The sequence below is a fragment of the Anoplopoma fimbria genome, chromosome 1 (assembly GCF_027596085.1).
Source record: "Anoplopoma fimbria isolate UVic2021 breed Golden Eagle Sablefish chromosome 1, Afim_UVic_2022, whole genome shotgun sequence".
Classification (NCBI taxonomy): domain Eukaryota; kingdom Metazoa; phylum Chordata; class Actinopteri; order Perciformes; family Anoplopomatidae; genus Anoplopoma; species Anoplopoma fimbria.
The window spans coordinates 18,739,264-18,764,974 of NC_072449.1; the positions used below are offsets into that span (position 1 = coordinate 18,739,264).

A 25,711-nucleotide genomic window follows, 5' to 3' on the forward strand; every position below is an offset into this window, starting at 1 on the left:
TCAATACCACTTTAATATCTGTACCGTAAATATGAAGCTACAGGAAGCAGCTGTTTAGCTTAGCTTAGTGCAAAAATTGGAAACAGAGGAAAACAGCTACCCTGACTCTCTCCAAAGATAACAAAAGTCGCCTACCAGCACCTTTAAAGATCACTAAGTGTAAAAAGGTATTACGTTAAGTAATAATCCCTCGAGGTATAACATGTTAATTAGTGAGCTTTTTCAAGTACTGAAAGGCAGAATTTGTTTACTTCCGACTTAGCCATGCCAGCTGTTTGCCTTTGTTTCCCGTCCTAAAGTTAGCTATGTTTGACATTTTTGGACGGTAGCTTTATATTTAGAATACAGACATGTAAGTGGCTCAATCTTATCATCTAAAGCTCAGCAAGAAAGCAGATAAGTGTATTTAAATGTGTCGTAGAACGTTATCCATCCCTTTAGGCAGTGAAAACAAAAGCTTTATAATATAGATTGAAGCCTGAGGCATCCTATTGCATTATTCATAAAACAATATTTTGTATTATAGGATATTAATGCATCATTTTATGTTTGAAGCAGTCCAAAGGGGAACACTTCCTGGTGTCCAAGAAAAGGCAAGAAACCTCAGAGAAAAGAATTACATGAATCAGACAAAAAGATGTCAATCCTTTCTCATACTGAATGTTTTTGTTTTTTGCATTTAAACTAAGAGCTACAGGCCTCAGTGGTGAGCTGTCCCAGTCGTGTGGTCACAGACAAACTCTGTTTGAGAAGGAGGCTGTAGAAGGTGTTGCTGCTGAATGCCTCCAGATCCACTTGGTGTTCATAATCCCAGAACTCCTCCGAGGTGTCTGCACAGACTGTAAAGTAAGTGAAGCACGACAGCAACAGAGGGAGAGATCATTAGAGTATAAAAAACACTTTCCTTCAAAGGGAACCTTTAAGAGCAAGCATAATGTGCTGCCTGTAGAAGATCAATGAACTTGAACCGAGTTGCCCATATTTGCATGTTTTGGTACATCCATCCTAGTGTTAATTTCTGGTGCACGCTTTTCTTAATGTATGCACATCAGAAGCTTTAATAAATCATTTCACTTTGTACAAGCGAACTGCTTCCACTTGTTTCTCCCAAGGCCATTATGGAAGGCCATTTTTGGCCAAAGCATTTAATAAAGAATTGGCATAAGAGAGGAATGTTGCATGTTCTTCTTTTAATAATGGCCTATGCCTTCTTAAGACACTATTGAACCATCAAATAATAACTCTTTGTAGCAAGGTTAAATACTTTTATAGTGGCAATTGCATAAAATACAACAACAAAGTAATTGGAGGGGATTTCCCAAGGCTTGTGACATTTGGACTGTTTTACTGTTTGTCACTGCATGTGATATCAGGATTGTTACAAGAGCCTTTTCAACTGCAATCGTTGGGTGGGACCAATGCCAAGGGGTCACTGTCACTGTTACACAAGAAATCACAAGGGTCTTCAACTCAGTGTCAGTTTTCCTGTGTACGTCTAAGTAGGTGTGTGTGTTTGTGTGTTATGTGTGCACACTGCAGGGGCATTCATTGATGTGTTGCAGATCATGTTTGATCAAACTTATATAACATATTGGCCTTAAGGCTTTCAAATGAATGAGCTGGGAGGTTGTGTGTGCATGTTTGTGTGTTGTCACAGCCAAAATATTGTACCTGGCTGAACAGAGTCTTGTGTCAATCGACCTTGATGATTTCTGTGAATTCTCCTAAGTTGGATCACCCTTGAACCTTTTGATGAGTAGTCCTCCATGTGGTAGGCCAACTGCAACGAGCGATACCGTGCTCTGATTGGTTGCTTCTCAGGCCATCCATATTCACGGAACAGGATCTAAATATTGGATAGATAGATGAATGTGAATAACTGATACTTTCAACACATGCACAAGTGTGTGCTTGTGTATGTACACTTACCAGCAGTGTAACGCATATACAGAGGATGACCACAGCTCCAAATAGCAGTCCTCCGGTCACCAGCCAATCAGGGCTCAGCAACAAGTTGCGTCTCCTACTGATTCCCACCCTGTTCACATGACCAGGGATGGTGGGGAAGAAGGGGCCGGGCTCATAACACTGGCCGCCTGCAGGCATCACCCGCACATACTGAGTAAGAGAAGTTAAAGGGCAGAAAGTAAGGAAAAAAATACATTTCTCGGCAAGAGGGCAGATCCTTGTTTATGCCTTGCTATCTAAGGATCAAGAACAGACCAATGTATGCAAACTTAAAGATGTCTTGTGAAATGTTTGACCACTAGTGGTGCTGTAGAGCAATATTTTAATTAGCAGGTTCCTTTTCTGTTCTGGTCAAGTTTTCTACCATCAAATGCATGTGGACGCCCTTGCACGTCATAAATTAAATTAGTGACTTGATACACGCTCCTGTCACTTTCATCTCAATCTCTTACAGAAAATGTTTTGTTGTTAGGCAACAGCAAAGCAAGCAGTTACATTAGTTAAAAATCAATTACCAAGTGTTTATGTTGATTGCTGCTCAGTGTAAAAACATATACTCCAGGCTGGCTAAAGACCACCGCAAAGAAGCTAGGAGGAGTCCAAGACAGTGTCAGCTCTTCTTTTAATTGTCTGAATGCGCCCCAGTCGAAATCGCTGTTTGTGTTGTACAAGTTGTCACTGCAAGACATGAAGTATTAAGGTTAAGTAAGTAAAAAATGCAGCAAAAATGGATATACAAATGTTGTACGCCTAGCATTTGACCTACAGATCATACTGAGGAAAGAGACGTGTGTCCACGGTGAAGAGTATAACGTCGCCCAAATGGAGACACGTTGTGGGGTTTAGAACTCCAGTTACACTCGTTTCTTTCACTTCTTCCTTGGTTTCACTCTTGTTTCCCTTCCTGCTGCTCGAGTTCATCTCTATTCCTTCACGACTGATGTTTTCAACTTCGGTGACATCCCACAGAACATGAGAATCTCTTCCTAAAAAAACAATAACACAGGACCTTCATCATGGATCAATCATTATTATTGGTTTTAATGATGATAAAAAAAGCTTTCTTTTGACAAACCAGCTGAGCTCTGAGTGTCCCACTGTGTGGTGACAGTAAAGAGTTCCTGAAGCTCATTTGGGAGGCCGCTGAGGAGGCCGAAGAAGCCTTTCTCTGCAATCAGACAATAACGTATAAGATGTTTGTAACAAATGGAAAGAGAGTAGAGCCAGACAGAAAGCCACTTTGTGTGTCTCTACCTGTTGACTGAACAATATAGACAGCATGTGAGGAGTTGAGATGACTGTTGCACAGAGGAGTCCCCTTGGAGTCCGACTGTTTAAGAAACTTCTTCAGCACGCTGCCTGAGACGACCATCACCTGCACACACACACACACACACACACACACACACACACACACACACACACACACACACACACACACACACACACACACACACACACACACACACACACACACACACACACATGTTTACCATTTATAGGTCACTGCAACAAAAGAGACACTTATCCTACTCCTTCACTGCTTCTGCATTAAATACAACATTGTGTGAAGCTTTTGTATCCATGGTCTGACCAGCATAAATATGTTGCTGTGTGGGTTTATATAAATAAGCAACAGCCTTTGCTAACCTGACTGTCATAGCTCCACACCAGCTCCATGTCTCTATTGGACTGGCAGTTGAGCTTTAGCTCAGAAGCTGGCCTTCTCGAACAAAGGCCTCCACACGCAGCTCTTCCAGGAGGCTCTCTGCAGACACACAGACCCAGCTCCCCATCGTAACCCAGGTAGTCCTCTGCAGATTGACATACCTGCAGGAAAGTAACATGTGCAAAGCTAGAATCAGCCAATGGCTTTATTAGTCAACTATAATCCTTTTTGGAACCAAGCAAATATTGGTTGTCTTTTCGCTGTTGAACCAGCTTTTTTGAGTGTTTTTTCAATTATTTAGAAACCATATAAAAATCCTCAACTCATGCCCGGGTTGACTGTGTAACTAGGTGTAAGGTCATATGTACCAAGTACTGCTATGGAGGGCAGTGACAAAAATAAACACTGCATGGGTAGTAAAGTGAAGGCCTTCCTAACTGAGAGTCACAGGAAGCAGTTAATGGTTAAATATTAAGTGGGACTAAAACAAGCCTCCAAGATAAACTATTGTCAGGTTCATGGAGGAAAGGGCAAAGACATCTAGGTTGTAGTCATTAGCCTTGTCTATGATTGTAGAGTTTGTTTTTTCAGTGTGTTCTGCAAACAGATCACAGTCTACAGTCAATTTTCAAGCACCATTCAATGAGATTGTCAGGAAGAGTTTCCTGTTGTTTTGTGAACAACATGCCAATCACCTTTGCTCTACTTTAGTGTGTAGGCCTTTATCTGTGTGTGATACAATTGCACAAGGTCTGACCTGCTGCCTGCAGTGAAGTGACCACTGATATCTGTCCAGGCAGTCTCCATACTGTGTACGAGTTCTTCCGTCTCTGCAGACATGGTAGAGTTTGTGTACACAGGCATCTCCTCCGTTGGTAGATTGGTAGCCGATGGTGCAGTGGCACTCCCCATCACTGGTCTGCAGAAAAGGCAGCAGAGTTCAATCATCGTATTGTATAATGCTGCGTGCAGTTCACAGTGCGGTCCGTTTGTTACCTAATTGGCTAATCTGGTAATTCATTCATTCAATGACAAAACATATCAAACCATATCTATCTGTCTTCCTTCCTTCCTACTTTCCTTCCTTGATCTCGTCATCTGTTTTACCTTCCTTCCTCCCTTCCTTCCTTCCTTCCTTCCTTCCTTCCTTCCTTCCTTCCTTCCTTCCTTCCTTCCTTCCTTCCTTCCTTCCTTCCTTCCTTCCTTCCATCATTCATTCATTTATTCATTCCTCATTAGTTCTCAGAAAACACCCATGCATCAGTCAGAGAAAAGAAATCTAATTTTCCTGATTAAGTGCTGATGAGGGGGCTCATCACCAGTGCAAGCTGCAACAGACTAGGAAACAAGACTCTACTGCGAAGTAATTTGATCTAGAGCTCATTCAGCTTGAAGCAACAGATTGTAAAGTCTAAAGTTTCCTCTCAGTGAGGAAACTACTCTCACATTAGTGTGCACAATGTTCCCAGGATGCAAGGGTAACATAAATAAAGTCCTCTGCTTGAAATATTAGTTTAGAGAATAAAGTGCGAGGCGATGGTGTTGATATTAAAATGGTCACGTAAACACACTTTGGAGAACCCACATGCTGCAGGAATGACTGGGATGTACTATCATGTGAAAACCCTTTGTCACCTGGAATTTCTGGCCTTCTCCCAGACAGACGCATGTGTCGTGACCAGAGAGAGGCTGCCGAGCCACAGTGCCACAGGGCAGGGAAGCGGACAGGCCTGGTCTAGGACAGTAGTGGTGAGGAGGACACTTCAGACAGCTGTCAATGGACACAGCCCCAGAAGTTGGCCCATAGGTTCCTCTGGGACAAGGGACTGGAATGAGGCTCCCCAAAGGGCAATAAAAACCTATCATAAATAAATAAATAGATACACATACACAATACAAATCAAGTTCACATGTTGCTGGCAAAGTTAGTGTTCTGTGTCTGTCGCTTGTCACCAAAACCATCTAGAGAAAGTATATAGAAGACTTTTTTTAAACAATTTGTTTACATTTTCAAATAAGTGATTAAACATATGCAGAAAAAACATACATTTGTCAAAAGATAATTGTGTAGGGTCAAGACAGCGTACCTGGCTGGCAGGATGGCCACTCCTGGAACTGTTGACTCAAGTTGTTTCCATGGACCAGAGTAAGAAGCACAGCACTCAGCCACAACACACACCTGAAACTCTTGCATCTGCACGTCCTTTGCATGGTTAATATGTTCACCTGCTGAAGTAAGTGGCTGGTGCACAAGTAACCCAGCTCTTTTCCAGACTCAGGGAGACATTTTTAATTCTTTATCCAGGATCTGATAGTCTCTTGGTTGCGTGCCTTGATTTGGTTTTAGTCAATAAAGTAGTTATGAAGATGGTGTAGCGACCTAACTCCATTAATAAGCCTTCCCTGTCTGCTGTAGTCCTGCACACATGACCTGATCTGTCTGTTGGTAGACAGAGCTGCGTGGTAAGTAGGGAGCTAGTTAATCTGCATAACTTTCAATGGCCCGCTGAATGATTTATGAGGCCTGTGAGGTAAGGTGAAAGTGACAGTGGAGAGTAGCGGGGAAAACAGAGAGTACGGCTGCCTGGTGCTGCCGGGTCACATTACTGCATTTGTTCTTCTCAATCCTACCATGAAACTGATTAAAGATTTGGCATACAAGGTACATCAACGCAGCTTTGCTTTAGAGGAGTATACTAAGGACTATGTGCATCGAAGCAGCTGCTGAATTCACATTAAAATTCACATATCAGGTTCATATATCTAATCTGATGTAGGACCTTACTTTATACGAGCCAGTTGCAACTTTACACTTCTATTCACATGTTGAATATTACAATTGTTCATTTGTGGGTACTTGTTGATTATAAGACTACTGTCAAGCTCTGTGTAGCCCACAACTGGCGGGTCTTTCTAAAGCAATAAATGTGTATTTTATCTGGAAACTGGTAGTGAGTATGCGGTATATAGTGCAAAATGCATTTATTTATGTAAGAGACCTGCATATGCTACAAACATGTACATTTATTTGGTTAAAAAAATACATTTTCGACCAAGCAGGTCAAATCAAGCAGGAGACCCAGCCCTGTAGTTTATTGTGCTATAGCATGTATTGTGCTGTGCAATCATTAATAATATCAAGAGTGATGGTAATATTTTTTACAACCAGAAATTCTTGCTTATGTGTGCATGTGCATTCATGTGTGTGTGTAACAAGGCTTTTTGTGGGCACATACAGTGTGTTAAAGTTGCTATCTGTTCAACAATTAACTGTTCATCTGCAGAAAGCAGTCACCATTGCTGTTTTTATGCATAGTAGCCAATGTCTTACTCACTCTGTTATTATATTGAAATAAATGTTGGACTTTGGATAATCCACATATTTCATCACTGTAGCCATGGACTATGACCCCACAGTGACGTCTCATAACTTACCCAACTGAACAGGATTCAACTTTCACCCAGACATCCATGTCATATACCTTTTTTGGTACTTTTTTCTTCGTATTAAGGGCACAAAACCGTTGCTGTATTGGCAGCGATATTTCTTAATTATTATTATTACAGTATTCGCAGTAAGTATTTTTATTGTTATTCTATAATGCTTCTCATCATAGTACTTTCTCCCTTTGACACACTATCTTAAAGTGACACATCTTTATTGACATGACATAATTCCCTTAAATCAATGCTACAAGAATGCTGTTAAGTTTTATGAGGGTTCAACAGTAGACATTATTGGCATGGCCTCACTCTGTTTGTTTGTTTGTTTGTTTGTGTGTGTGTGTGTGTGTGTGTGTGTGTGTGTGTGTGTGTGTGTGTGTGTGTGTGTGTGTGTGTGTGTGTGTGTGTGTGTGTGTGTGTGTGTGTGTGTGTGTGTGTGTGTGTGTGTGGATCTGTACGTGTATATGTGTTCTGTCATCATTGTGACCTTCCACGTGTTGACTGTTGACACAGGCAGAGTTTGGGCAGGTTATCTGATAACAAGGACCTTTATAAGTCAGATGAGAGGAGCAGTCACTCTGCAGACCCCTGATTCTCAGGTAAAGGCCAGCCACTTCTTAACATATTGATCTTCTTCTTGTCTTCTTTCTTAGACAGAGAAGGAATGTATCTTAAAATGAATTAAATATTCTGTATTAATCCTAAAATGTTCAGTATTCAGTCATTTGTTTGTTCTAATGTGAAATTCTTATATGTAAGTCTTTACTTCTGTCCCTCCACAGAAAGATAAAAATGTATCTAAAAGTTGTGATCTTCGCCCTGTCATTTTTGACAACTTCAGGTATACACTGCTCCTCAAATGCTGTTAAATAGCTCTTGTTTTGCAATTTTATTCCTTTTTTTTAATGTATGTTTTTTTTTTCTTTTTCGCAGCATACCCCCTCCACCGTTACACCAGGGAGGCAACCAGAACTGATTCAAAGGCCAACGAGGCTCATGACAAGGCAGAACCCACAAAGGATGCGGAGTAAGTTAACAAACTAAGCACTTTAAACTAGTAAAAGACCAAAAATAAATGTGCATCCATACACTCAAGTCAAGGTGAAATGTCTAAAGAGAGCAAATGTCAAAACACTTTCTAAAAGAGCGCTTTTGTACCTCTTTACTCAGTCATATCTACAAGACCAACATTGACAGCAGTGACCTTTACGACCCAGATGATCACAGCAAAAACCCTGTGGCAGAAGAGATGCAACGCAAAGTCAACATGGAGTCTGAGCGTCTGCGAATCCGTCTGCGCCAAGAACTGGCCGAGCTACGAGAGAGGTTGTCCCCATCTCCAGCCCACCTCAGCTCCACTCTGGCCAGCATGAGGGAGCGTTTGGCTCCCCTCACCCAGCAGCTCCAGAGCTCTCTCAGCAGCAACACCAAAGATTTGTGTGGCCAGCTGAGCCTCTATCTGCAGGGCCTGGAGACAGTAGAGACCCAGGCCGAGGCCAGTCCGGGTCTGTACCAGGAAGCCTTCCACTGGATAAGTCAAACCCTGGAGCACAGCAGCTCCAAGGTGGCCGTCCTCGTTAGCGACTTCCATACTAAAACTGTCGGGGTGGTCGAACATCTGAAAGAGATCAGTGCTAGCGAGCAAGAGGCAGCTAAGTCAGGGCACTGGCAGGAAATAAGTTCTAGGTTGGGACAGGAAGTGAGTTCGCTGAGGATGGAGGCACAGAAGAGGATGGGGGCTCTCAAAGCAGAGCTTGCCGCACTTCTAGAAACTGAACGGCCGAGTAAGGCTGAAGTCTCAGCCAGTATGGAGCGGTTCTGCCAAAATGCAGCCCTGCAGAGCCAAGTGTTTCAGGTCCGAATGGAGAGGCTGTTTCAGGGGCTTGAAGAGGAGTTGGAGGTCCAGGTAGCCTCCAGCCAGTATTCTTCTTCCTCTTCCTCCTCGTCTGTACAACCATATGGCTTTTTGCAGGAGGATTTCTCAGTTAAACTCTCTGCTCTGATCCAAGACATTATGCACTCAGTGCAGTGACAGAGACAACTCTACATTTTTACAAAAAACTACCAATTAACTGCGCTATCGTCCTATTAAAGTGTATAATTGTACATGTGTTCAAGTCCATACATTTGGTCTGTTGTTTTCTATTGTACCAGCAAAGTAAGTAGCCTGTAAATATTCAGTGTTTTCTTTTGATTGATTACTGTATTTCCATCATTCTGCATGTGAAGGATAGTGTTATTGTCAGTATATGTTTACTATGCATAATATCAACCACAGAGTGCTGCGCCAACCCGATTTCAAACTTTATTTTTAATATGTACAAAACAGATCTGACCTATATACTGCAGATCATGCAGTATGTGCATTGTGCTCGAAAATATATATGTGTTTATATGTAAATAACTGTTTAAGCAAAGTGATTCTGTTCATGAGACCCATGATATTGGTAAGACTGTCAGTTGGCATACTTGCAAGCCATTATGAAAGCAAATCTATGATAACATACCATATTAAAATGACTGTTCTTTAAATGCTTACAAAGTTAATGTTTCTTTTTTTAGACATAGTTCAGGTGTGACTTTTCCTTCATATCTGATAAATGATTGCTGAATGCAGATTTAGCAAGTATACCAAGAAGAGCTTTTATTCTATGGTCACCTGACAAGAATATTTGATTATTGCTGACAAATCACAACATTATCTGAGTTTATGTTCTCACAATAAACATACAATTACAATATGTTATGAGGCAAAGATAATTTGCTGGTTGATCCGTCAGTTAAAGGCATGGGGTAATCCTCCCACCCAATAAAACCTCTTCAGGGCGAACCAGCCACCCAGAACCAGCAACGTAGCAGCAGCCGAGCCGAACACCAACCCCACGACCAGGCCCGTCACATTCAAATCTTCCGTCTCTGATGCCACGTCATTACCTGATGCATGCAGGGGGGGATTAATTGAGATGGCTTTTATGCGTTGTCTTCCAAGATCTTCCAAAATATTCAAATATATTTCTAATGATTCATTTTATGAAATATACTCACTGTAAGCAGCTGCATATGGCCTCTCTTTAGAAGGGGAGGATAAGAAAGAGAGTCAGAGAAAAAGTAAACATTTTATCGTGGTTCACTATAGTAGTGTTCTTTCTGGGTCTTACCTTCTGCAGTGTAAAGAGGTCCAACTGAAACAGTGGCAGATTCACTGCTTTCTTCTCCAAAAGGAGACACAGATCGTTTTCTTCTGTTATTACAGGCCTGAAAAACAACACACATTCACATGAGTTTAGTTTGATCTATGTTATTTGATGTAAAACTATGGCTTCTCTATAAGTTTAAGAAATAACAAGTGATTTGTTTTATTTTATGATAAAATAGAAAAATGTACCATGACCCACAATGTCCCCGATTCGGTTATCGGGTCAGTTTTCTAATGAAATCATTAAATGCTTCAAAAATATTATATATATCCACAAATTTCTAGTAATGTTTTGAGTAGTAACTCTTAAATGTATCAGGTTTATTATGTCTTTCAGTGTGACTCGCTGTCTGCTCAACACTGTGGATAGAAAATGTTCTATTTCTATATTTAAAAAGGTAAGTTATATACACGGTGATATATGTATATTGGCTTTGAAAGTTGCTTTAGCATTACTTTATCTGATTTGTTCTTGACTTCTTAACTTACAGAGAGGAGCTCTTGGCATGTGCTGGGCTCACAGAGTCTCAGTATGCAGTGCAGATAGATGCTGGACATTGCCTGGTTGCGGTGCTGAACAAAGCGGAAGGCCTCGAAGTTAAACCAGGCAACCTTGGAAAGGCCATTGCTTGTCACAGTTGTCATTTGGTCCACTGAACAGCTAGCGGAGAGCAGAATTATTTAGATATAGTTTATATTTTAAAAAGTGATGTAGAAGTTATATTATTTCCCCCTTGTAAGAAGCTATACTATTGAAGTGTGCATCCATACCCTGCGAAGAAGTTGTGCTGCTCGCTGCGCGACATGTTGTAAGCAGTGGGAGTGCCAAAGCAGTGATCCAGCAGTACATGGAAACTGAAAGGAAGACAATGATTTACTCTTTGCAACGAGAAAACTCATTTTAATGTAAATATTTGTTTTACAATAAGAAAATTCACTATAAACAGTCATCATTCCAAATTTGAATTACTTACTTTCCTGTGAGGTTAACAGCCTTGACCTCCACATAGATCCTGGTTCGTAGCTCAAGTCCTGTAGAAGGTACCACTAACGGGTAGCCATAGTCAGAGTCCTGAAGAAATAAGAAATATGGTTAAAATAAGTCAATAAAAACAGCTCTATAGTATAGTATGTCTAAGGTAACTGAATGCCAACTTACATTAAAAACACTCATTTTCAGTGTATCAATGAAGGTTCCATTATTATCGCTGGTCGCCACGGAAACTGAGGAGCTAAAAATGAATGGAAAGAAAATTGCTGTATGTCATGTGTTGCCTCAGACGAAATGCAATAGGGTGCAGTGGCATCAGGTAGTCACAATGGGCCCAGTGCACGCTAATGTGGCGGGCCCTGGTCCAAACTAGTTAAGAAAATATGAAATTCTTAATTTAATTTAATATTTGTATAGTTTATATATGGTATGTAGAATAAGCTTATAGTTCTGTTATTGCTACTGACTATTTGACCAAAAAGAATGGAAATTATGACCAAGATGACATGTTTAGGGTATTTATAGCAAATGGCACCGTTTCCATGTTGATGTGAGTTCTCATTTGTATACGGGTGTTTTATCCTGGTGGCAGTCTTGCAATGGCCTAGTTTCTGCCCAACACGTTGTTAATGCCCCCCCCTGTGGCACACAAGGTAGAGCGCTTGTCCCGTAACCACAAGGTTGGTGGTTCAAATCCCTCTACAGTCAATATGCCGAGGTGTCCTTGAGACACCTAACCCCAAGTTGCTCCCCGGGTGCTTCTTAGCAGCCCGATGCTCCTCCGGGATGGGTTAAATGCAGAGAATTGTAATTTCCCCATTGTGGGACTAATATAGGCTTAATTATTATTATTATCTCTATGCAGCCCCCCTACTCCATGGGCCCGCAATGCAACTGCATCATTTTAAGCAAGGGCAGTTACTCACGCAACAATCTGTGTGTTGTTGATCAGATACTCCAGCGGGTAGCGGCAGGAAAAGTGATAGTAGAGGTCTGTGGAGTAACTGATCAAACCCTGGTCAGATCTGGGAGTGTCAATGAACCCGGTGATGATAACTGACTGGATACTTGAGAAGCTGCTGAACGGACCTGTGGGGTCCGGGGCCTCATCCACAATCTGAACAACACAACAAAATAATCATTACTTCAACTTCCTCTACACAGCCATATAACCCTAAAATAAGTTTTTTTTATATCTAAATCCCTATGGCAGTAAAATCACTGGAACCATGTCATTAATTCAACAATATTCTACATCTTCTACTAGACACTTTCTGACCTGCAGAGACTGGCGGCAGGGGTTATTCTGACTGTGGTTAACAGGAAGCTGGTAATGGATGATCGGAGGTTCCACACTGGTGTCGATTGAGCCATAGCACTCAGTAGTGTTGTGGTTCCCGTTCAGAGCCAGGTCTGTGGTGTTGAAGCCTGACCACTGAGCCGTGCACAGGTTGATCTCCAGTGTGATCGTAGTGGCACCACAGACAACTGTCATGTCTGAATTGTCTTTGAAAGAAAGTAAGGAGGAACTGTGAGTATTTTGATTCTAAAAGTTTTTTACCCTCATATGAATCAAAAATTTAAATAATGTTTTAGTTGCTGCTGCAGAGACAGAGATGCGGAAAAAAGTCCATTAGATTTAGAAAAAAATCTAAATTTGTATTTGTTTTTACCATACGCTCTGATTTTTGCATGATATTCATATAAAACAAAACCATCTGGCTCATTGAAAGTAATAGTTAACCTACCTGGGATTCTCTCATACTCAGAAGAGCAGTTGTAGAGACACAGAGCTGGCTGTATGAGCACGACCAGCAGAGGGAGACAAAGATAGAGAGTCATGTTGTCTGGAGGAGGCTCAGTTCAATAGATAAATCTGTCCTGATGAGAAGAATAAAAAACAATATCAACAATAATAAAAACAATAAAATGACACTCAAATAACAATATCAACTGAGTCAGAGGAGATGTGGAAAAAATGTATACAATTTTTTATCTGAGCTGAAACTGTTTCTGTTTATCCTAAAATTTTAAAATCAATGAATTTTAAATAAATACCTATTGAGACGGTCTTACCTTTGCTGGTACCTGGTGTTTTTTGTCACAGAAGAAGATGTGCAGTGTGTCTTTTTATAGTATTTGACAGCCTCAAGACACAGAAAACCATAGAGGTGTGACTATCAAGCCCTCCCTTCAACTAATCATCGCTCCCTATACATACACACACATACACACGTTTCTACCGTGACTTCTAGTCTGGACGTTAGCAGCTCCTGGCAAGGCTCACTGTCAGATCTAAACCCAGCAGATTAATCTGTCAGTGGGATTTGACACAGATCCCTTGGGTTAACAACAACTACTGTTTCAGGTTTCTGTCCATCAAAAATGAATATTGAAGAAATATAGTTAGTTGTTGGCTGCTATTTTAAAAGTTTAAGCTTAAAATGTATTGATGAATAAATGTGTTGCACTTCCAAAAAACGACATTTCCAAAGGCAACTTTCCTCAAATCCTGCTGGTTTTGATCAGCACTCTACAGTTGCAGTGTATTTGTAAAGCAATGACCAAAAACGTGCAGATTTAATTACGTACTTAGTATTATGTTAATTCTGATTATACTATATAAAAACCTCTTTAAGTGATAACTGTGATATTGCACTAAATTAGAAATTGGTTACATATCGACTTATTCCGAACCAAAAACATTAACTCTTAACTCTCAAAAGAAAGAAGTGTATTTCCAAAATCATTGTGTGGGGATTAACTATCTGGAAAAGGGATTGCATTTCTTGAGATGCCTTGAATACCTGAAAGGTGATCATGCTTGCCACAAGCGATGAAATCCACAACGAACCAGAATTAAACTTTGATAATTTCCCTTGCATGACAAAACCTCTCCTCTATTGTCTCCATAGACTTGCATTACAGGTAGTCCCTATAGCCATTGTGCCATTGTGCCATTGTTCCTCAGAAATATAGAATGAAAAGGAGCATCCTTGTTTTTGCTGAAGTGCCCGTGGTGAGAGAAGACATTTGTTACACTATCCATAGATGCGTCACTCTTCTACAATCTCTGAGTCCTTGTCTGCGTTTGAGGATTTTACCTCCTGGGACATCTATTTGGAAACAACTCATCTGCCATTCTTCTGCACTCTAATCACATTCTCCATTTCATTCCCTTGTAATGGCTCTGACTGCAGGGTCAGAGATCATGTTTGGATGGAGATGTCTGGAAAATAATGTTCACCCGTCCATAGGTTGATTGGTCTGCATAAACCATAACTAACCCAGAAATGAAATAATCATCAGTCCCCAATGAACACCATGTATCTCAAATTTTAGGGATTTTGATTATTTGATAGAAGGATTAAGTGCTGAGAAAATATTCCTACTTCAGATAAGTTAAATGTATTTTAGTTTTAACAACAATTAAACACAATTGAAATTGACCATAAAGCGACCATTATCTTTAGTAGGTGAGGCTATAGTTTGATACACCAGACTGCTAGTGTGCTGAGATTATTATTAATGTACATATCTTCTGGTTTTCACCAAAAAACGATAATGGTTACTGACATATAATCACATTAGAAAAAAAACGAAAACAAGGCCCAGGGCAGGACACTGATTTAGTTGTGGAAGAAAGAGGATATACTGGGAAGCTTATGAGGAGACAGTTCTGTACTCTGTGGGCATGTACAGTAAAGCAGCATTACAGTAGCTAATGAACCCTCAGGGTGTGAATGTAGCATGTCAAATAACTCAGTAAATATGTTGGAAACAGTTGTTACACTTCAAAGTTGCAGAGGAGTTTTTGTTTAAGCGTACATTGTTTGCTTGTGTAGCAGTAATTAGCTACGCATTTCCACATAAAGTATATAAAATATTAATCAGTGAATGCCATTCAGTGGTACCAAAACAGCAAAGTGAAAATACTCCACTACAAGTAAAAGTCCTGCATTTAAAATAGGTTTAAATAGACAATATTTGTATATACAGTATGGCAATATTATAGTTGTAATACTGATGCATGCATGCATGCATGCATATATATTATTTTACTTTTGTATTTGTTGTGGCTACTTTATATAAAGTTGGGTATTTCAGTCTATTGATTTTCATCCTAGGGGTCGGCCCCTGAAAAGAGTCAAACAAAGGTGTCGTGAGATGATTAATGGGAGAGGTAAGAAGAAAAAAAGTTTCTGTTAACAAGATTTATTATAATTTTCTGGACTTTTCTCATATCTTACTTTTTATGAAATACTGGGTCATGAACAGTTACAGTATATAAATGAGACCACCTGAGAAGCTTGGAGGGGAAATATTGTTTTGGTTGAACAACTGGATACAAGATAAGGGGCCACAACAAGGCATGTTTTTATAAGTGTTCACAAGACAAACAGATTGGGAACCTCTGTTTAAAACTTGATTATTGTTTTGTATTTTTAAGGCTTAACATTTTCAGTTTTTTACTTAAATTCTTAAAAGTAACCAGTAACTAAAGCTGTCAGATAAATGTATTGCAGTAAAAGAACAAGTATACAAGTATACAAGAAGAAACATAAAGCAAGATATTCAATACCATTACTCTTGGTAAAATTGTACTTGAGTAAATGTACATCTCTTACTTGTCACGACTGGTGTCATTTGACAAAAACAGATTCATTTCAAAGAGAATGGGAGTTGCTGCTCGGCCTCCTTTCATCAGTAGTTTGGTGTCATCTGCTGGCCAAAATTAGACAGGGCTCAAATGCCTTGTTTTCTGCTTCTGATAGACTCGTGATTCACCAGTGGAGAGGATTGCAAGATAATCAACATCCTCCTCAATGAGCAGTCAGCATAGTGAGAGTACTAGGAACAAGTACCCCTTAAATTCAAACAGTTTTACTTCAACAACGTCAACAACAACTGCCATTCAAACATTACTGACGCAGGCCACTATTTAACCTGTCAGCCTTTCAGTCTCACGGAGGACAATTCAGTCTGGGGATTTTGCTGGATTAAACTAAGTGAAATTATTTATTTTTTAAGATTAATCCATACAACTGCTCCAAAATTTCACAATCACTCATATTCTGGAAGTTAAGCTGTAATGCCTGGAAAACAAACCAAAGCAATGGACAGGAAGTATGATTCTCTAAAAAAAGTCCTTTCCTCTCCCTCCTCTGCATGCTTTCCTGTTCAAATCTCTCCCTCTTTATCTCTTATTATGTCCCCTTCTCACTTTCTGCCCTTGCTGTGTCTCTCCAAATGGTGTTTTCACAGTGACTCAGTTTCCTTTTAAACGCTTACAATTGCTTTGTGAGAGATTTGTTTTGACCAACAGCCACATAAGACATGTGGTGGATGAACTGAATCACATGACATTAGACCATGTTTACTAGACATGGAAATGGAAAGGTTGAGCTATACTTTTAACATGCATCATTTAAGTTTTTGAAGTGTTGTTTGTTCCTGTTTCTGCTTTCTTGCTTCATTTCCCGGACAGCACTCAATCACTGAGTGTGTGCGTGTGTGTTTGTTTTGGAAAGAGAATGAGAGATCCTCATGCTTTAATTTAATACAGGGACCAAGATGCACAGTGTTTTGCACAAAGAACTCTATTCATCCCATTATAATGTCATGACAATATGTGAAATGGGATTTTTCTAATTTAGTATAAAACACAGACACACACATTCATATACCTCGGTAGTTTAAGTTTAAATCTAAAGGGCAAAACAACAATAGCTAAATCTGGGACTATCTCACTCTTGTTTTTTTTTTTTCTTCCTTCAGCCAGACGCCATATGCACGCCTCCACTAGACAGCCCAGTTTGGACTGGACTGCCTCTATCCTTTTTTCCAGGGTTTGAAAATCTCTAAAGTCTGAATCTCGTTTGTAGGCTACTTGATTTTAGGACTAATTGTGCATCACAACCGGGTGAACATGTAGAAATGGATTTTATGAAGCTGTTTGGCACCGTTATCGCCGTTTTGTTCCACCCTGGATCCGCGTCTAAATTAAATGGTAAGAATTTACTTCGGAGGAACGAAAACTCGAGAACTTTTCAAACTCTGCCGAGACAATGTAATGTTGTGTTATTTTTTTTTTTTATTCAAAGGTTGGACTCCAGCTTGTTTGTTTGTGTGAGTGGATTAAGTTAACGAGGTTGATACCAGATCGACCGTAAAGAAGCCTGAAGCAAACAGTGTGTACGGTACTGTAATTATAAACAGGCTGCAGACACACAGCAGCACGTGATGTGGTGGAAAATGAACATCAACAGGGGGTTTGCGATTCAGATCACTGATTTGAAGTCAAGGGCTCGCAAAGTTTTTCTAAATGTAATGCTAAAGTACAATATATATGCCTTTTAGACAGGCTATAATGATATTAATGGCCTTACTAACTAAACCCAATCTTCAGCATTAAAAAACAGACGCCCTAATCGTTAAAGTGGCACTATTTTTCTATTATCTGTAAGATGAAAATATACATGATAGAAGCATTTTACAGAGAAAGCTGTCTGAAGTTTTTTTTTTTTTTTTTTTTTTTTTTTTTTTTTTTTTTTTATTCTTTATATGATTTTTTTGGGGAAAAAATAAATCGGTTCTCTCACATCATAAACTCAAATGTCTTAAACTCTAATGTGATTTTCTGTTAATGAGTCACAAGCAATACAACAGTATGGAACCAACTGGTTAAATCTATTACCTGTCTGCTTATAAGTTGGCATATTTTTTGGGGGAAAAAAACTGTAAATGAGGTGCCTTTAGACAATCAAGATGCATTGTGTAAAGCCATAATTGTGCTCTGCAAACCACTTCAGATGTGTTCAAACTCACATATTTATAAATCTGTCACAGTGCACCACAGCATCAAAACTATTTTGAATGAAACATGACCAATCCAGAAAAAACAAACGCATCTTTTTTTAGCCCTTAAAAATAAAGATTTTACACTGCAATTCATCTACCATATGGTTTACCCAACCAACATTGCAGGAAAATGTGGGCTTTGGCAAACAAATTCTGGTTTCTTATTTTTCTTCGATGCTGCAGGTTGCTTATAGTCTTCCTGTCACGGTGCGATGGGAATTCTTCCGAAAACAAAACAAAACTTCACTTATCATGTTGTTATCTCCCTGATGCTGACTGTTGTGTCCAGGACAAATGATCTGTCGGCGCGGGACAGAGCGCCCATGCTACAAGGTGTCCTACATCCAGGACAGCAGGCGGAGGCTGACCTTTGAGGAGGCCAGGAAGGCCTGCAGGACGGATGGAGGCGACTTGCTCAGCATTGAAACAGAAAGCGAGCAGCGACTGATGGAGAGGTTCATACAACAGCTGCAGGCTGGAGATGGAGACTTCTGGATCGGGCTCCACCGCAGCCCACAGCTCTACAGGGCAGGGACCACAAACCCAGGTTGCCCTTCGCAGTACTATTGGCTGGATGGAAGCAAGGCCAAGTTCAGGTCCTTCCCATTTTAGAAAATATTATTGGATTAAATTGTGCCTGTGTGGGAGTGATGGAATCTGTGCAGTTCTTTGCACGAATTTGAGAATGAGAATTCAGATTTGAAGTAAAACTGCATGCAATAATGTAAATTGTCCCATTTAAATGCAATACCAGTTTAAATTTGTGCATATTTTTTGCTGTAGGAACTGGCATTGGGACGAGCCATCGTGTGGTGTTGAAATGTGTGTGGTTCTGTACCACCAGCCCTCTGCACCACCCGACGAAGAAGGTCATTTCCTGTTCCAGTGGAACGATGACAACTGTAACTCCAAGAACAACTTTGTCTGCAAATACCCAGAAGGTGAACCAGGAGATCAGAGACACTGTGCTTTTGTACACGGCTACACAGTGCTGGGAATTATTGACAGTTGGCCCTTTTTGCTTTTATTTGGTTCTTGAATCCACAAAATCTGAATTTTGTCTTCTAAAAAACAACTGAAATAGGGTCAATCGCTGTCAACCACATGCACTAAACAAGTAAAATACAATTTTAAAATTGGTTGCCTGTATTACTGTAATACATTTAAACATTTAAAACCACTGAATATTGTCAGGGCTAATTTTTATGTTGTTGAATATAATTTTTCTTTAAAGATTCTTCCTGTTGTTTGTCTTTTCTCTCTATTTTGGATGGGAAGCAGTTATCAAATGCTTGCCTATATTAATCTTTTTTTCTTTTTGAGCAGAGTGAAGTAGCATTAATTACATAATTTTACAATGATTGAATGGCTGAATGAACGTACTTTTTTCTTTCTTTTGCAGAAAAACAACCAGTATTTACTGAGAAATGGAACAAAGCACATGCAGGTACAACACATACTTGACTATCCCACACATACTGTCCTTGCATGATGTTTCTATGGGGTATAAATAACAAGTGTCTGCAGATGCGTTTATACTAAGATCACGAAAAGTCCGCCTAAACCATCACACCACTTTTCAATCACATACTTTTAACTTCCCTGTTGTGTATTGGGGGGGGGTATTCCAATGAGCCTGCATGCGACATAAAAAAGAGAGTTAATAGCTTGTTGAATCACATGTTTTCTGATCAAGTCAGCCAACAAAGAACTCGGTTGTCTTATTCCAGAGTTTGTGGGATGGTAAGCACTTCAGATTCCCAAATGTGTGTGCACAAGCATGTCACTTTAGGGTTTTGGTTGTTTACTTAATATAATCTGCAGGTAGTACAGTACAGAACATGTATAATATATTTACTTTTGTAGCCAATCATTTTCTGTTTACATTAAACATTGATAACTTATCATTCAGGAAAAAAGTAGTCAAAATCCTACAAAAGTGAATCAACACATATTTAATTCTTATACAACACATGTATTCACATACATTATAAAAATGTTTAAATAGGCTACTTAACTAAATGTGCTTAGAAATGCATTTGACGAAATCATCTAACAACAAGGACATTTAAACAGGGTCATTCAAACAATTACGCACAGTACATGTCATTTGTAAAACATAATGATTTTAATATTTCAAATCATACTCTCACATATTTGTTTACTGTTTATTTTAATCAGTTAGAAATCTGCAATGATTAGACGCCATGTGTCAAAGTTTTTCTTTTTATACGAAACTGATTATGTTAATTTGTTTTCTGATTGTTCCAGTTCCATCTCTGAGGCCAAATGTGTTCTCAACTACAGAAAGTGCTGAGAGGATAAAAATAGGACTATCTGAGTCATCAGGTAAGAAAAGAAAAGAAAACTTTGTGTTAAAGCCCCTTATGCTTCAGGGAAACTTCTAAAAAAACTATGCTTTAAGTAGCAACAGAATTGTGCTGTGCCCTAACTATTTCATGATAAAGTTATATTAAGGGGAGTTATATGCCATTAATATCCTGTCCTTTGCAGTATCTTTCTCAGACAACAACCTGTATGTTTCCTACATCCTTTATGCAACTATTCCGGCTCTGCTGCTGCTGCTGTTCGCTGCTGCTGGGTTTTTCTGCTACAAACATCATGCTAAGAGGTAAAAGAAGTACACGATTCTGCATGCGAAGCAATAAAATTGTATATTAAAAAGCATTTTTGAAGAGATAATGTCCTTTTTCTTTTACAGAACTTCATTATTTTTCTTGAAGAGTTAATATATCTTTGTAAAATGCATTCATTTAATATTTATTTATTAATATGGCAAATCAATGCAGCTCTTCCATGTGCACACATTTCCTATTTTACTTATATACTTCTTGTATCTTTGGTCTTTGAAAAGTTTGTGGTCCAAAACATGTAGGGGAAATGGGTTTTCTTACTTTATGTGACCTTTACAGAGGTCATTTCACTGATGAGCAGCATGTTGTGATGATTGCATTGAGCTCTTTAACGTTATGTCTTTCGTATTTAGGAGGAAAACAGAAACAGAAAGCTACCCCAGCAGATCAAAACCATGGATGTCACAAACAGCTTCACCTTATGCCGTACAAGGACCTTACGCCTTTAGTGACATTACCAAACTGCCTCACACTGCTCTGGACAGCAGCATGCCGGCAGACATCGTGACAAAGTACTCCTGTGCTCCTTCCGAGGACTTCCAGTGTGACGATTATGAGAATGTGTCATGCGTGATCAGGGAGAGCGGCTTTGTGACCAATGACATCTATGAGACCTGCAAAGCTCAGAACCGGCAGGCTGGTTGGGTGGAAAATGAGATCTATGGATAACACTGTTGATGCCTAACTGATCTCTGTGAGTGTCTGTCTGCCTCATACCAGCTATCGAATAGGACGCAGTTAGACAGAGGAATACATTTTTCTCCACCCCTTTCTTCTTGTACACACTAATGGTTACTTGTGTTGTGCAGGATTACTTAACACATGGCTGTGTCGGCCTGGACTTAGACTTATATTCCAATAACTTCTCACCTGTCTGTATCTTCAGTTTGGCATCCTGAGCATCCAGCATCCAGTTTGTTAAATGCTTAAAGCAGGGTTTCCCAAAGTTTTTCACCTGTAAGACAACATTTAGGCCCCAAACTTCCCAGAACCCCACCAATAGAGAATCTGAGCGCGGCATATTTTGGATACAAGAGTAGTAGATGAGTTGTATAAAAAGTATAACAATTATATAACAAGACCTTAAATCTGCAGCTCTGTGAGGCTTTGCTAAGGCCCAGCAGTGCTTTTAGCTGAATGCTAACGTCAGCATGCTAACATGCTCACAAAGGCCAATGAAAACATGTTGATCTTTAGCAGGCATTACGTTTACCGTGTTCACCATCATAGCTTTGTGCATTAGCATGCTAACAATTGCTTAACATAGAGTACAGATGAGGCTGATGGGAGTGTCATTTGTTTTGCAGACTTATGGTTTTAAGTATTAAATGATGTTTAAGCTAGGGGAAGGCAGGAGTAAGGGGATCCAATCCGATAGTTGTTAAGACACTTCAATCAAAACAACAAATGCCAACCTTGACGCCATAACATTAATATGTTTTATCCTGAGCAAACTCTTTGACAAATTATGTAACTTCACTGCAGCACAAAGGCTTTGGTTTCAAAGAAGGATTCATGAATTAAAATAAGCATTACTGAGTCAGGTCAGGTAAGCGGTGCAGCAGTGCTGCTATATTTGGCACAGTGGATTTCACTTTTAACCCTGAGAATTAGTACAAGTTTTGAGGACTCACGCAAGGTTTACTCATCTTGTAAACAATCCAAAATGAAAAAGCCCTTTTCCAATCACGTCACTAGATATTACGAGACACAAGGACAAAACGATCCTGTTGTCCTATTCGGGGACTATTCTCACCCTTACTCTAAACCTGAAGAGTGCTGTCAGCCAAGTGTAAGGTTTCCTGTTTGGACTCTGATGTCAGGGAACAGGACTGTACATGCGGAAACACTGATGACAGAACTCTGCTGACCCCAGTAAACCTCAAAGCTGTGGCCTTTCACCGACTCCACCTGACTGTGGGAAACTCAACCCTTACACAGATGTGACAGTACAGAGATTTTTTAGGAGCAACCAGTTTTGAATATGTAATAGATTCATTTAACAGTGTTTGCTTTTAAAAGCGTATGCATACCTTGTAAATCTGTAAAATAATAGTGGATATACATTGCTGAACACAAATGCCTGTGTTATTTCTGAGTGGGCTGCTGGGTCTTGGAAAGATGTAGCAAGCCCAGTAAGGAGAGGCTGAGCGTGTTCTTGGAGAATGTTAGACAGGAAATGCCAAAAGCACATCTGGAACTCTTACATTCAGGAAGTCGATGCGTGACAACCGAGGCCTTCGGTGCGCTGCTCTCCCTGCCCGCTTAGTAATCCACTGCTAAACTGTCACTGCATGAGCAGAAGAGAACAACTACTTTGCGCTGAATCTTAAAACATGGCATGATCTTTGGGAGTCACATAAAGTTTTGTGGTTTCATTCCTCATTTAATAATAATATGAGTATATTCAAATGTGTTTGTATTCTTCTAAGTGACATTAGATGTGTGTGAATGAAAAATGCCTGTTACTAAAGCACAAAACTGACTGTACTGGGAACAGTATGTGTAGCCTTGCTTCAATTTTCTATGTTTTCCAACAGATGGCGCTGTTATGTAGCTGACCAACATGTCTTTGTTGCTTATAATATGTCTAGTTTCACATACGGTTTTGCTTTGTCACATTATATAATGTTATATGATAATATGTGGGATTTGTAATGGCAGTTGCACATTTTTATGGATTATATCACTGAAAGTAGACATGCTGTGAAATGTATTTTTCTTTGAAATGTTTAATACTTCCATTTAATTTTGTTTAAATATTCTTTCCTTTCATTCTCGCAAAGCACATTACTGTGTGCAAGTCTAATGGGCAGTTTCAGTCTGATATAGAATTAATTTAATTATTATTTTTTCAATCGCAGCCTATGAAACACCTGCAGGAGGAAACTTCAAAGTTGCCTAAGCGTGCAATCAAGCAGGACAGGCAAGCAAACAGATTTCAGAATAGCAATTTCACCGGTTGACGTAAGAGGTGGGTCTGGTTGTCCTGGCAACCAATTGGCACTGAAGTGTGGAGCGGCCTCGTGGCCCCGCCCCCTGTACAAATACCCCTATGGCTTTGACGTCAATACACGTCAACCGGAGAACATGATGCCTCTTTGCGAGTCAGCTCGTGCGCTCTGTAGCCGATAGAGGTAGTAGCGCGAGCTGAAATATTATATAGCTCCATTGTATTTGGAGAACGTGGTGTGTGTGTGTGTGTGTGTGTGAGTGTGTGTGACAGCCCCTACCCCCCCCCCACCCCCCACGGGTTCAGCAAATGGCCTGCTTCGTACCGCCGCGCTGACGGGAGAGTGTCGCCACGTTTTAGGGCGACACAGAAAACAACTTTGTCTGTTTTTAATGGACACGCTTCGGGCGGCGGCGGCGGCGGCAGCAGTGGGCGGTTTGTTTTCCTTTCGTCTTTATCTGTAGCCCCCCCCCCCCCCCGTGTGTGTGTGTGTGTGTGTGTGTGTGTGTGTGTCCCCTCTGCTCGTCCACACAGCCAGTCCCACCAGGAACAGCATGGTCATGGCTGACAGTGTGCAGAAACCGCTGATCCGGGGTCCGGTCCGAGTGGGCTTCTACGACATCGAGCGCACTTTAGGAAAGGGCAATTTCGCAGTCGTGAAGCTGGCTAGACACCGAATAACCAAGACTGAGGTGAGTGTGTTGCATGAACTCGTTAGCCTGAAAAGCTAACTTGAGCTACTGTTCGGCTGAGTTACATAACTTTTATTGCACTAGTTGACACCCCCAGATACCGAAATACTGTCCCACACATCGTGCAGTAATAGGAACTTGGATCAGGGAGCTGTTAACTGCCCGGTGCCGCTTGGCTGCTCCGGTGCGAGGAGCAACAGCTGGTGTGTTTGAATACCTGCAGGTACGGGAGAGACGTCTCCCTGCACGTTCAAACCCCCCTCCTCTCTCAGCCAACATCGGTGCCTGTAAGAGGTCTGACCACCGGTGCTGCTGGGAAACACAAACTGTAAATATCCACCAGACCAGCATCATATACACCTGCACTCCGGCACTTTGGTGCCACAATGTACCGACTCCCAAAGTCTGGATTGCTGTTATCGTCTGCTGTATCTGGGGCACGCATGCAGCATGGGTCGGTGGTCCCGTTATGTAATCCAAATAATGATTTGATTTAGTGGTTTCTTGTGCCAGCAGTGCCGAGAGCTTTGTGAGGAGCAGGATGTGCCAGCCAGAGCTCTGTAATTGGAAAGCAAAGTGTTCTGCACGCATGCATGCAGACAGCAATTCACTGACACTGCTTTTGGGGTTTCTTCACTTAGTTTGGAGAAGGTTTGATATTGCAAACACTGAAAAATGTGAGGCGATGCAGCGTGAGCACAACAGGAACAGGGCTTGGATTTGTCTAATGGTTTTATGTCAGCTCTGTACAGAGAGGCCTTTCTTGACCAGTACCACTGAGTGCCATGCCTTTTCTATTGTCATGACGGAAGACACGGGGAGTAAATGTGAAGAGTGTCCAGTCTGTGTGTGAAGAAGACAGAGGGAGTGCTAGAAAAATAGGCGAGGGAAATACTGTTGTACACTTTTATCTTTGACCTCACAGAGCCTCAAACTGTTTATCGTTTTGAACTTGAGCAATCGTGCCATACAGGAAAAACAGAAGATTTACATCATCCAGACGATGCCCCTGGTTTAATCAAAGTTTAATGAATAACACGTAAATGCCTCTTAAGACTGTATTCGTGTTAATCTTGTTATAAGAGCCTGAGAAGTGGCGCAGCGTTAGTCTAGCCGGGTAATCTGCAACCGTGTGATACTAAAAGCTATGTGAATGCAGGTTTTAATTTACGCCAAACATGACACCAGGTGATCTCACTAAGTGGCTGCAGCTCTCCCTCAGCTGGTGTGGTATTTGCGCTGAATGAAAACATGCATGTTGATGCTGTTTTGTTTTTTTCTTC

General features: G+C 40.5%; 5 protein-coding genes across 6 annotated transcripts in view; 3 read left to right on the forward strand and 2 right to left on the reverse strand.

The window, feature by feature from the left end:
- Positions 1 to 3,505: 3,505 nt before the first annotated feature.
- LOC129096928 (multiple epidermal growth factor-like domains protein 11) lies at positions 3,506 to 5,848 on the reverse strand. The gene is made up of 5 exons (XM_054605629.1): positions 5,725 to 5,848; positions 5,273 to 5,496; positions 4,395 to 4,556; positions 3,619 to 3,798; positions 3,506 to 3,514 (listed from the first exon to the last, which is right to left on the reverse strand). The coding sequence occupies exons 1-5, from the start codon at positions 5,846 to 5,848 to the stop codon at positions 3,506 to 3,508; spliced, it is 699 nt and encodes a 232-aa protein (XP_054461604.1).
- A 1,789-nt stretch (positions 5,849 to 7,637) lies between these two features.
- Positions 7,638 to 9,616, forward strand: zgc:162608 (uncharacterized protein LOC100037332 homolog). The gene is made up of 4 exons (XM_054602645.1): positions 7,638 to 7,680; positions 7,864 to 7,922; positions 8,015 to 8,108; positions 8,252 to 9,616. Exons 2-4 carry the CDS (start codon positions 7,874 to 7,876, stop codon positions 9,111 to 9,113), a joined length of 1,005 nt encoding a protein of 334 aa, XP_054458620.1. The 5' UTR covers positions 7,638 to 7,680; positions 7,864 to 7,873; the 3' UTR covers positions 9,114 to 9,616.
- A 92-nt stretch (positions 9,617 to 9,708) lies between these two features.
- On the reverse strand, positions 9,709 to 13,110 carry LOC129094452 (zona pellucida-like domain-containing protein 1). Its single transcript, XM_054602632.1, has 10 exons — positions 13,017 to 13,110; positions 12,548 to 12,774; positions 12,195 to 12,385; positions 11,437 to 11,509; positions 11,252 to 11,349; positions 11,049 to 11,132; positions 10,767 to 10,938; positions 10,240 to 10,336; positions 10,127 to 10,150; positions 9,709 to 10,015 (listed from the first exon to the last, which is right to left on the reverse strand). Exons 1-10 carry the CDS (start codon positions 13,108 to 13,110, stop codon positions 9,858 to 9,860), a joined length of 1,218 nt encoding a protein of 405 aa, XP_054458607.1. The 3' UTR covers positions 9,709 to 9,857.
- A 3,955-nt stretch (positions 13,111 to 17,065) lies between these two features.
- laynb (layilin b) lies at positions 17,066 to 23,469 on the forward strand. The gene is made up of 7 exons (XM_054600646.1): positions 17,066 to 17,278; positions 18,419 to 18,725; positions 18,913 to 19,070; positions 19,532 to 19,576; positions 20,401 to 20,478; positions 20,644 to 20,761; positions 21,137 to 23,469. The coding sequence occupies exons 1-7, from the start codon at positions 17,206 to 17,208 to the stop codon at positions 21,450 to 21,452; spliced, it is 1,095 nt and encodes a 364-aa protein (XP_054456621.1). The 5' UTR covers positions 17,066 to 17,205; the 3' UTR covers positions 21,453 to 23,469.
- Positions 23,470 to 24,247: 778 nt separating this feature from the next.
- Positions 24,248 to 25,711, forward strand: part of sik2b (salt-inducible kinase 2b) — a 47,255-nt gene continuing 45,791 nt past the window's right edge. For both annotated transcript variants that reach the window (XM_054597174.1, XM_054597182.1), the window contains exon 1: positions 24,248 to 24,428. In XM_054597174.1, the coding sequence (XP_054453149.1) occupies positions 24,291 to 24,428 (138 nt within the window). In that variant the 5' untranslated portion in view covers positions 24,248 to 24,290. The remainder of the gene's footprint in view (positions 24,429 to 25,711) is intronic.